Genomic DNA, 12,726 nt, shown 5'->3' with positions numbered 1-12,726 from the left:
TTCTTCTTCCTTTGGATCGGCTAAATGTTCAAACTAAAAATCTAGAAATCTTTTGATTTTGGCCAAAAAGGAAAAATGAACTTAAATCAATGTTTAAGCAGCTGATTGAACCCATACCGCTCCGATTCGAGGGTCCGGTCGCTGTGAGATTGTCTTAGCTGTGGAATCTGACGTCTCTGTGGTTTGCTGGCTGAACAGACCCTGCATGCTCGGACGGATGCTATGCTGAGGGGGTCGGCTGTTGCTCCAGCCCCACCAGGCCACAAGTGGCACTTTCACTGTTCTGTTGGGGTGGACTGCAGCAACCCTGAACCTCGCTGCATTTGGCTGGCAGTTCTCCGGGGCGTCTCCGCTAACAGTCCCTCCCTTCCAGCACCAGTCACACCAACAAGAAGATCCAGGATTATAAATCGCCATCGCTTGTCTTGGGTAATAGAGCTTGCGAATTTTCAGTCAAATCATAACAAGAAGCTAACAGAGGGTCCAATGTCCACTCAGGCAGTTTGTTTTTGGTTTCTCTAAACAAAACGAGAAACAAAACTAAGCGCTAATGTTAGAACATTCGGTGAACAAGCAGACTGACCTGAAGTTCCTCCTGTTCACCATATAAAAAATGCAAATAGTTTTTTGTTGTTTTTTCAGGATTTGTGGCTTGTTTTTTATGAAAAGTTGACAGGAAAGGTTGTACAAGAGAGGGGAAAGACATGCAGTAAAGGTCGGATTCGAACCCGGGTCGGCCATATTTAGGGCTAAGGCCTCCATACATGGGTAGTTCCCCCTAACCACTGTGCCCCTGAAGCACCCCTTTCATTCTGACTTTGTTTTGTTTGACCTTGTCTTATTCCTCATCCAAAACACTCAGGTTATCCTGAGCCATCTCTATAGTTATGCTGCTATAGGCTTAGACTGCTGGAGGACATAGGGAACCTTTTTTCATCAAAGTCGGTAAAGCAAAGTCATTGCTTTACCTGCTTGCCTTTTGTAGATTCAATCTTCCCATCCTGGTGAGGTCTATACTTTTCTTCCTGTTGTCTTTTGATGGCTCTTTGTTGGAGTTTGTTGTGAGATTGACAGCAGAGGTAGTCCTGGTTCATTGGTTAACTTCTTCTGGTTGTTGCTGATAGAAGTGGTGCTGCTGCTGTTGATGATGGCATTGTTGGAGTTGTTGGTGGGGTTTTTTTTGTTGCTTTTGTTGCAGCGTTAGAAGTTGGACTCTTTGTTGTCATGGTCCTTGGTCTGTCGTTATTTGGAGATGTTTCTTATTTCAATGCAAACAATTTACATCTTACCACACCTTATAGTGTTACATTTAGCCAAGTTTGATTGATATACTGAGAAGTAGCAGATTCTGGGCGTGCTTCAGTGGCGCAGTTGTCATGCTTCAAGGTCTGGTTATCCTCCTTCAGCAGTGTGTCACAGTGAGCTCCTCGCAAATATTTTTGATTTCTGCCCAATATTGAAGAGTGGTCTGCGCTATGTTACTCCATGCCACAACGCCAGAGGGCCAATCAGGAACTAGCTGTGGGTCTAGATACGGCCGAAGCGGCGAGGAATTGGAGGCAAGTTTGTGCGACAACGGAGGGACATGAGGGCCAAAAAGAGCGGGTATCCAGGTGGAAAAAGGGTCCTAGCGTTCTTACCCACCTCGCGCTTCTAGCTGGTCCAACTTACCGAGTCGTTTTCCACAATGGCGGTCATACAAACGAAACAAGCCGGAAAGGTACCAAACAGGAAATACGCATATTTCCTGTTTCCTCGGACACGTAACGAGGAGTCCTCCAATCTGAACAGACCTCGGCGCCGTGCTATGATGTAATCGGCTGACGAATCTGGAGGACGCAGCCACTGAATTAGAGCTCAGCAAATGTGATCTGGAAAACACAATTTGAAAAGCATGCAATTTGCAACTATATCTGAAAATGAGAAATTTTAGCAAGGTTTTGGAAATATAAAATCTGTGATGAAATTAATAAAGTTTTTTAATAATTTTTTTTTGTTTTGTTCCATTCCTTAATTTTTTCCCCAAAAAACAACCATAATATTTTCATCAAACAATAATGGAAAAAATTGATTTTGTTATTTGACAGCGATAGTGATGTAGCAAAGGGGTCAGAGTGTTTAACTAAAGGCCGGCATAGACTGTACATTTTTAACCTAGTTTTAGCCTCATTGTGCGTTACGGGGGGTGATTAACTGCTCACAAGCTCCTCCGGATCAGGAGTCATACAGTTAGTTTCCAAACAAACATGTTTGAAATTCAGTCGGCCCTTGTGTGGTGATGGTGATGTGATGGTGAGCGGATCCTACCGTTGAATCGGGGTGAGTATTGGCATGGGTGTTACAATATGATACGTGCTACGATACTCCGCGATACAATATTATCACGATATTGCAATATTGCTATATATTGTGATATTTTTGTACAGATAAAAGAGCAAGTGCTGTATATTTTCATCAGAAGATATTGATCATTTTGTTATTTTGGTCCTCGTCTTCCACTGTGACTGCCTGATCTACAGATACGGTGCGGCACCGCACAGTAAAAGGGCTCCACGGCGCCATCTGTGTTGGTACAGAGGTAGCTGATTGTCCCTCGCTGTTTTAGGTAAATATTTTTTTAATCGATATTAAAAACTGAAAAAACGATATTATATCAGGCAGCCAAAAATCATCATAATTTATCATATTTCGCCAAATTGTTTTTTTTTTCACACCCCTACGAACTACGAGCTGACTTACCTCAACCTTGCAAGCTACACATGTACAAAGGGAATTCTTCTTCTTCTCTGACTTTACCTCAGGATATACATCATCTCTCTACGGGGTCAGATGTGTGGCTTTTAGTCGTACAGGTTGAGCAGTCAGATCTCATCAGAGGATCGGGCCGCACGGAGGAAGAAAGTATCGTGACCTGTGACCTTTTAAATCATTTATCGTACAGTTTGAGCTGTAGCTGAGAGCAACATGTCGTACATGGTGTGCTCGCCCTAAAGCTGAGCAGAACTGTGGCACAGCATTGGTTCTCGGCCAAAACAGTGATATTATCATCGGATAGCTACCGGCCCAAATGTTTACATATCCCTTTCTGGTGAGGTGCTTTAAATGATGGAATCGATCCGATCATCCAGACGGATTGATTTAAACGTTTCTTAGGAAATTCAGACATTGCCTTATACTCAATCACTGTGCCTGAGTATTTCTGTTTTTGTAATGAGGTTATTTCCTTTACATTTATAATATTGATTCAGATATTTATGGTTCTGGTTTGTCTGTTGTAACTAATTGTAGTTGGTAGGGATTTTTGAGCCTCTTCATTCCCATTTCCCTTATACCGGTACTTTACCACTGGAACCCACAGACTACTCTATTCTGCTCAGTTCTACTCTATTCTGCTCTGTTCTACTCTATTCTGCTCTGTTCTACTCTATTCTGCTCTGTTCTACTCTATTCTGCTCTGTTCTACTCTATTCTGCTCTGTTCTACTCTATTCTGCTCTGTTCTGCTTTGTTCTAATCTATTCTGCTCTGTTCTACTCTATTCTGCTTTGTTCTAATCTATTCTGCTCTGTTCTACTCTATTCTGCTCAGTTCTACTCTATTCTGCTCTGTTCTACTCTATTCTGCTCTGTTCTACTCTATTCTGCTCTGTTCTACTCTATTCTGCTCTGTTCTACTCTACTCTGCTTTGTTCTACTCTATTCTGCTCTGTTCTACTCTATTCTGCTCTGTTCTACTCTATTCTGCTCTGTTCTACTCTATTCTGCTTTGTTCTACTCTATTCTGCTCTGTTCTACTCTACTCTGCTTTGTTCTACTCTATTCTGCTCTGTTCTACTCTATTCTGCTCTGTTCTACTCTATTCTGCTCTGTTCTACTCTATTCTACTCTGTTCTACTCTATTCTGCTCTGTTCTACTCTATTCTGCTATGTTCTACTCTGTTCTGCTATGTTCTACTCTGTTCTGCTTTGTTCTAATCTGTTCTGCTTTGTTCTAATCTATTCTGCTCTGTTCTACTCTATTCTGCTCTGTTCTACTCTATTCTACTCTGTTCTAATCCATTCTGCTCTGTTCTACTCTATTCTACTCTATTCTGCTTTGTTCTAATCTATTCTGCTCTGTTCTACTCTATTCTGCTCTATTCTGCTCTATTCTACTCTATTCTGCTCTGTTCTAATCTATTCTGCTCTGTTCTACTCTATTCTGCTTTGTTCTACTCTATTCTGCTATGTTCTACTCTATTCTGCTCTGTTCTACTCTATTCTGCTCTGTTCTACTCTATTCTGCTCTGTTCTGCTTTGTTCTAATCTATTCTGCTCTGTTCTACTCTATTCTGCTCTATTCTACTCTATTCTGCTCTGTTCTAATCTATTCTGCTCTGTTCTACTCTATTCTGCTTTGTTCTACTCTATTCTGCTGTGTTCTAATCTATTCTGCTCTGTTCTACTCTATTCTGCTCTGTTCTACTCTATTCTACTCTGTTCTAATATATTCTGCTCTGTTCTACTCTATTCTGCTTTGTTCTAATCTATTCTGCTTTGTTCTAATCTATTCTTCTCTGTTCTAATCCATTCTGCTCTGTTCTACTCTATTCTACTCTGTTCTACTCTATTCTGCTCTGTTCTACTCTATTCTGCTCTGTTCTACTCTATTCTGCTCTGTTCTACTCTATTCTACTCTGTTCTACTCTATTCTGCTCTGTTCTACTCTATTCTGCTCTGTTCTACTCTATTCTACTCTGTTCTGCTCTGTTCCACTCTATTCTGCTCTGTTCTACTCTATTCTGCTCTGTTCTACTCTATTCTGCTCTGTTCTACTCTATTCTGCTCTGTTCTACTCTATTCTGCTCTGTTCTACTCTATTCTACTCTGTTCTACTCTATTCTGCTTTGTTCTACTCTTTTCTGCTCTGTTCTAATCCATTCTGCTCTGTTCTACTCTATTCTACTCTGTTCTACTCTATTCTGCTTTGTTCTACTCTATTCTACTCTATTCTACTCTGTTCTACTCTATTCTGCTCTGTTCTACTCTATTCTGCTCTGTTCTACTCTATTCTGCTCTGTTCTACTCTATTCTACTCTGTTCTACTCTATTCTACTCTGTTCTACTCTATTCTGCTCTGTTCTACTCTATTCTACTCTGTTCTACTCTATTCTGCTTTGTTCTACTCTTTTCTGCTCTGTTCTAATCCATTCTGCTCTGTTCTACTCTATTCTACTCTGTTCTACTCTATTCTGCTTTGTTCTACTCTATTCTACTCTGTTCTACTCTATTCTACTCTGTTCTACTCTATTCTGCTCTGTTCTACTCTATTCTGCTCTGTTCTACTCTATTCTGCTCTGTTATACTCTATTCTACTCTGTTCTACTCTATTCTACTCTGTTCTACTCTATTCTGCTTTGTTCTACTCTATTCTGCTCTGTTCTACTCTATTCTGCTTTGTTCTACTCTATTCTGCTCTGTTCTACTCTATTCTGCTTTGTTCTACTCTATTCTGCTCTGTTCTAATCCATTCTGCTCTGTTCTACTCTATTCTACTCTGTTCTACTCTATTCTGCTTTGTTCTACTCTATTCTGCTCTGTTCTAATCCATTCTGCTCTGTTCTACTCTATTCTACTCTGTTCTACTCTATTCTGCTTTGTTCTACTCTATTCTGCTCTGTTCTAATCCATTCTGCTTTGTTCTACTCTATTCTGCTGTGTTCTAATCTATTCTGCTCTGTTCTACTCTATTCTGCTCTGTTCTACTCTATTCTACTCTGTTCTAATCTATTCTGCTCTGTTCTACTCTATTCTGCTTTGTTCTACTCTATTCTACTCTGTTCTACTCTATTCTGCTTTGTTCTACTCTATTCTGCTCTGTTCTAATCCATTCTGCTTTGTTCTACTCTATTCTGCTGTGTTCTAATCTATTCTGCTCTGTTCTACTCTATTCTGCTCTGTTCTACTCTATTCTACTCTGTTCTAATCTATTCTGCTCTGTTCTACTCTATTCTGCTTTGTTCTAATCTATTCTTCTCTGTTCTAATCCATTCTGCTCTGTTCTACTCTATTCTACTCTGTTCTACTCTATTCTGCTCTGTTCTACTCTATTCTGCTCTGTTCTACTCTATTCTGCTCTGTTCTACTCTATTCTGCTCTGTTCTACTCTATTCTGCTCTGTTCTACTCTATTCTGCTCTGTTCTACTCTATTCTGCTTTGTTCTACTCTATTCTGCTCTGTTCTACTCTATTCTGCTTTGTTCTACTCTTTTCTGCTCTGTTCTAATCCATTCTGCTCTGTTCTACTCTATTCTACTCTGTTCTACTCTATTCTGCTTTGTTCTACTCTATTCTGCTCTGTTCTAATCCATTCTGCTCTGTTCTACTCTATTCTACTCTGTTCTACTCTATTCTGCTCTGTTCTACTCTATTCTACTCTGTTCTACTCTATTCTGCTTTGTTCTAATCTATTCTGCTCTGTTCTACTCTATTCTGCTCTGTTCTACTCTATTCTGCTCTGTTCTACTCTATTCTACTCCGTTCTAATCTATTCTGCTCTGTTCTACTCTATTCTACTCTGTTCTACTCTATTCTACTCTGTTCTGCTCTGTTCTACTCTATTCTACTCTGTTCTACTCTATTCTGCTCTGTTCTACTCTATTCTGCTCTGTCCAACTCTATTCTGCTTTGTTCTACTCTATTCTGCTCTGTTCTAATCCATTCTGCTCTGTTCTACTCTATTCTACTCTGTTCTACTCTATTCTACTCTGTTCTACTCTATTCTGCTCTGTTCTACTCTATTCTACTCTGTTCTACTCTATTCTGCTTTGTTCTAATCTATTCTGCTCTGTTCTACTCTATTCTGCTCTGTTCTACTCTATTCTGCTCTGTTCTACTCTATTCTGCTCTGTTCTACTCTATTATACTCCGTTCTAATCTATTCTGCTCTGTTCTACTCTATTCTACTCTGTTCTACTCTATTCTGCTCTGTTCTACTCTGTTCTGCTTTGTTCTAATCTATTCTTCTCTGTTCTAATCCATTCTGCTCTGTTCTACTCTATTCTACTCTGTTCTACTCTATTCTACTCTGTTCTACTCTATTCTACTCTATTCTACTCTGTTCTACTCTATTCTACTCTGTTTTAATCTATTCTTCTCTGTTCTAATCCATTCTGCTCTGTTCTACTCTATTCTACTCTGTTCTACTCTATTCTACTCTGTTCTACTCTATTCTACTCTGTTCTACTCTATTCTACTCTGTTCTACTCTATTCTACTCTATTCTACTCTGTTCTACTCTGTTCTGCTTTGTTCTAATCTATTCTTCTTTGTTCTAATCCATTCTGCTCTGTTCTACTCTATTCTACTCTGTTCTACTCTATTCTACTCTGTTCTACTATATTCTACTCTGTTCTTCTCTGTTCTACTCTGTTCTGCTTTGTTCTAATCTATTCTTCTCTGTTCTAATCCATTCTGCTCTGTTCTACTCTATTCTACTCTGTTCTACTCTATTCTACTCTATTCTAATCTGTTCTACTCTATTCTACTCTGTTCTAATCTATTCTTCTCTGTTCTAATCCATTCTGCTCTGTTCTACTCTATTCTACTCTGTTCTACTCTATTCTACTCTGTTCTACTCTATTCTACTCTGTTCTACTCTATTCTACTCTATTCTACTCTGTTCTACTCTATTCTACTCTGTTCTACTCTATTCTGCTCTGTTCTACTCTATTCTGCTCTGTTCTACTCTATTCTGCTCTGTTCTACTCTATTCTACTCTGTTCTACTCTATTCTGCTCTGTTCTACTCTTTTCTGCTTTGTTCTAATCTATTCTTCTCTGTTCTAATCCATTCTGCTCTGTTCTACTCTATTCTACTCTGTTCTACTCTATTCTACTCTGTTCTACTCTATTCTACTCTATTCTACTCTGTTCTACTCTATTCTACTCTGTTTTAATCTATTCTTCTCTGTTCTAATCCATTCTGCTCTGTTCTACTCTATTCTACTCTGTTCTACTCTATTCTGCTTTGTTCTAATCTATTCTGCTCTGTTCTACTCTATTCTGCTCTGTTCTACTCTATTCTGCTCTGTTCTACTCTATTCTACTCCGTTCTAATCTATTCTGCTCTGTTCTACTCTATTCTACTCTGTTCTACTCTATTCTACTCTGTTCTGCTCTGTTCTACTCTATTCTACTCTGTTCTACTCTATTCTGCTCTGTTCTACTCTATTCTGCTCTGTCCAACTCTATTCTGCTTTGTTCTACTCTATTCTGCTCTGTTCTAATCCATTCTGCTCTGTTCTACTCTATTCTACTCTGTTCTACTCTATTCTGCTCTGTTCTACTCTATTCTGCTCTGTTCTACTCTATTCTGCTTTGTTCTAATCTATTCTGCTCTGTTCTACTCTATTCTGCTCTGTTCTACTCTATTCTGCTCTGTTCTACTCTATTCTGCTCTGTTCTACTCTATTCTGCTCTGTTCTACTCTATTATACTCCGTTCTAATCTATTCTGCTCTGTTCTACTCTATTCTACTCTGTTCTACTCTATTCTGCTCTGTTCTACTCTGTTCTGCTTTGTTCTAATCTATTCTTCTCTGTTCTAATCCATTCTGCTCTGTTCTACTCTATTCTACTCTGTTCTACTCTATTCTACTCTGTTCTACTCTATTCTACTCTATTCTACTCTGTTCTACTCTATTCTACTCTGTTTTAATCTATTCTTCTCTGTTCTAATCCATTCTGCTCTGTTCTACTCTATTCTACTCTGTTCTACTCTATTCTACTCTGTTCTACTCTATTCTACTCTATTCTACTCTGTTCTACTCTATTCTACTCTGTTCTACTCTATTCTACTCTATTCTACTCTGTTCTACTCTGTTCTGCTTTGTTCTAATCTATTCTTCTCTGTTCTAATCCATTCTGCTCTGTTCTACTCTATTCTACTCTGTTCTACTCTATTCTACTCTGTTCTACTATATTCTACTCTGTTCTTCTCTGTTCTACTCTGTTCTGCTTTGTTCTAATCTATTCTTCTCTGTTCTAATCCATTCTGCTCTGTTCTACTCTATTCTACTCTGTTCTACTCTATTCTACTCTATTCTACTCTGTTCTACTCTATTCTACTCTGTTCTAATCTATTCTTCTCTGTTCTAATCCATTCTGCTCTGTTCTACTCTATTCTACTCTGTTCTACTCTATTCTACTCTGTTCTACTCTATTCTACTCTGTTCTACTCTATTCTACTCTATTCTACTCTGTTCTACTCTATTCTACTCTGTTCTAATCTATTCTTCTCTGTTCTAATCCATTCTGCTCTGTTCTACTCTATTCTGCTCTTTTGGTGAATTCAGGCATAGCAGCAGCAAAGGAACAGGTGAAATTGAAGCAGCAGATTCACAAAGATAAAATAAATGACAGCGATGGGCAGACAGCACGCTGTGGGTAAAATTATAACAATTACAGGATAAATGCTGAAAATCTGTCAAATCTGTAAAACTCCCCCTCCATCAGAAAATCAGCCTCTTCCTAAATTCTTCTTCTCTGTTTGTTTCCCATTGTGTGCTCTAGTTCCATAAATAGACGTATTATAGAATGAGTTGCTGGCTGGATGCAGTAAATGTGACATCAGGGAGATTTTCAGAGGGAGATGTATATGGGTGGAGGTTGTGACCCAATCCGATCCGATAGAATCATCACTCAGTGAGAGTCCTCCCACTCCCAGCTACTCACTCTAGAGTTGCATTTCTAGGATGTGACTAAAGAGGATAAGTTTATCTTCTGATTGTTTGTATTAGAACCAGTAGAAACATCCATGTTGAAAATCTTGTTCTCCATCTCTGTTCTTTACAGGCTAGAAGCCGGAACGATGGGATGGTGTCACCGGATAAAAACAGGTGTAACCTGCCGCCGTCCGGTGAGGTGGAGGCCGTGCCATCGAAGGGTCCGCGGACCGTCGTTCTCCAAAAGAACTCGCAGGGTTTCGGCTTCACTCTGCGCCACTTCATTGTGTACCCACCAGAGTCGGCCCTCCAGAGCCTCAAGGTAACTGAGGGCCCCGGTAGGTTATGTTGGTATGGATGTCCCCGTGGTTATAGCAAAATATTAAGCTCACTAAACTATAATGTGTTAAAGGATGATAATGTATTTCCTAAGAAAATGAATGCAGTTAAATTCTTTCTGTTTCATCACTGCTCCTGAGCTGTACAGGAAATGGGATCCAGGAGCTAATTTTTTCAGCTTTGGATTTAAACATAAATCTAGTCTTTTTGAGTTTTCAGTTTTTCCTTTCATGTTAACATTATGGTATATAGTGTGTAACCGAAAGAAAAAAACAACTAAATTGCAGATAAACATGGTTTAATCAGATTTACCTGGACTGCTCCGAGTATGCACCATGATAACATCAGAGAAGCAGTTCAACGGAGAAAATGTAAAAAGCATCAAATTGTCTCAGAAAAGTTATTATTAAATATAAAAGTTAGCATTATTTTTTTTACTCATAGTTTAGCATTCTTTAGTAATTTTAAGACAGATAGATAAATTCTCACAGAGCTGAGAATTTATATTTAAATACAGCAGCAGCCATTAATAATTGGTCCATCCCAGTCAAAAGCCAGCCGAATAGACGCGAAATTCCCTCCACCTTCGAGTCTCTGCAGTGACTCCACCCTTTCACTAATTTACAGGGTCTGACCAGGAGATGTTGTTTCTCTCTAGATCTTAATGTCCACAAATCATGACAGAAAGAATATTTTAAATATTTAAAAAGGAATTGTAGGGGACCAGCCAAAGACTAGCCAAGGACTAGCCAAGAACCAGCTAAGGGCCAACTAAGGGCCAGCCAAGGACAAACCAAGGACCAGCTAAGGGCCAGCCAAGGACCAGCCAAAGACTAGCCAAGGGCCAGCCAAGAACCAGCCAAGGACCAGCCAAGGACTAGCCAAGAACCAGCTAAGGGCCAACCAAGGGCCAGCCAAGGACAAACCAAGGACCAGCCAAGAACCAGCTAAGGGCCAGCCAAGAACCAGCCAAGGATCAGCCAAAGACTAGCCAAGGGCCAGCCAAGAACCAGCCAAGGACCAGCCAAGGACCAGCCAAGAACCAGCCAAGGACCAGCCGAAGACTAGCCAAGGACCAGCCAAGGACCAGCCAAAGACTAGCCAAAACCAGACAATAACCAGCCAAGGACCAGCCAAGGACTAGCCAAGGAGCAGCCAAGGATCAGCCAAAGACTAGCCAAAGACCAGCCAAGAACCAGCCAAGAACCAGCCAAGGACCAGCCGAAGACTAGCCAAGGACTAGCCAAGGACCAGCCAAGAACCAGCCAAGGACCAGCCAAAGACTAGCCAAAGACCAGCCAAGGACCAGCCAAAGACCAGCCAAGGACCAGCCAATGACCAGCCAAGAACCAGCCAAGGACCAGCCAAGAATCAGCCAAGGACCAGCCAAGGACCAGCCAAAGACCAGCCAAGGACCAGCCAAGAACCAGCCAAGGACCAGCCAAGAATCAGCCAAAGACCAGCCAAGGACCAGCCAAGAACCAGCCAAGGACCAGCCAAGAATCAGCCAAGGACCAGCCAAGGACCAGCCAAGAACCCATCAAGGAAAGTGGGGAAATTTTGAATGGCTACCAACCAGACGAGGCATCAGGACAACTCTATAGTCTTTTGAGGGTTAACATCAACTAAGCTCTAGTAGATGTTTAGCAGGATGATTACGTTAAATACCTGTCATCATGTAAACACATCGTCCACCAGCAGACCTGCCAACCCCCCCGTCCCAGTGAAGAAGATGAGCCACATCTTCATGGACAGGAAATGATCATCATTCTATGTGATTTTCAATATTTTTACTACTTTTAAAACTTAAAGCTACAGTGTGTAATAATTACAAGGATATAGAGTCAGAAATTGAATATATTATACATAAATATGTTATTTATCATCACCTATGAGCTCAGCCTTTTAACCATAATATTTGCGTTGCCTTAGAATTCGTTATTTATAATTACATAGGAGCGGGTCTCGCAGCCATGGAGGCAGACATCTTTGCGCTACGGCAAGCGCAGAGGCAACAAACTAGCGATTGCGAGATCGCCCATTACGCTCGAAAGTAACTACAGCAAGTTGAGAGAGATGAACTGAGACGGTACTGAACAGTAGATGGCAGTATTATGCCTGAGAAGCGTTTAGTCTGCCTGAAACCAAAGAAGAAGAAGAAGCAGGTATACATCGCTTCAGTAACAAGAAAGGTAAACAAGGCGGCAGGCGTGAGTGACTTTGCAAACTGTTTGGCCAAACATCAGACGAATGGAGGATCATGCCTACTCTGTATCACAACGAAAAGCGGCGGACACCGAACCCCCGTCATCTAAGAAGCGGAAACACGACGAGAATAAACGCAAGCGTGACAAGAAATGGCAAAAAACACGGATCAACATTGGCACGGCATTTACACGATGGAAGTCACTGATGGAGGAAAAAGGTTTTCAAAGTGACGCTCAAGTTGCCAGTTTTCTGTTGGACAGGTAATTAATCCTACACACACAATTGTCTTTTTATACACGTAATACCCCACCCCCACATCCCAGTTTCAACCAAACTATTGTCAAGATGTCTGGTAGCATTACTTAGATAAGGCCACAGCTTCATAAAATTACCACAGCTGATAGTGGCGTGTGTGAGTGTGAGAGAGACAGATATATGAAGCTGCATATTAGCGAGCTACGGATATATACCTCGGTTACT

At 40.6% G+C, this 12,726-nt stretch overlaps 1 protein-coding gene across 3 annotated transcripts in view; it reads left to right on the top strand.

Moving 5' to 3' along the window:
* The first annotated feature begins 207 nt into the window (after positions 1–207).
* LOC119795755 (rho GTPase-activating protein 23-like) overlaps positions 208–12,726 on the top strand; it is a 44,455-nt gene continuing 31,936 nt past the window's right edge. For all 3 annotated transcript variants that reach the window (XM_038303947.1, XM_038303946.1, XM_038303945.1), the window contains exons 1-2: positions 208–429; positions 9,830–10,021. In XM_038303947.1, the coding sequence (XP_038159875.1) occupies positions 223–429; positions 9,830–10,021 (399 nt within the window). In that variant the 5' untranslated portion in view covers positions 208–222. The remainder of the gene's footprint in view (positions 430–9,829; positions 10,022–12,726) is intronic.

Source organism: Cyprinodon tularosa, unplaced genomic scaffold (genome assembly GCF_016077235.1).
Source record: "Cyprinodon tularosa strain WSP-4 unplaced genomic scaffold, ASM1607723v1 ctg521, whole genome shotgun sequence".
NCBI lineage: Eukaryota > Metazoa > Chordata > Actinopteri > Cyprinodontiformes > Cyprinodontidae > Cyprinodon > Cyprinodon tularosa.
This window is presented reverse-complemented; position numbering and strand designations above follow the sequence as displayed.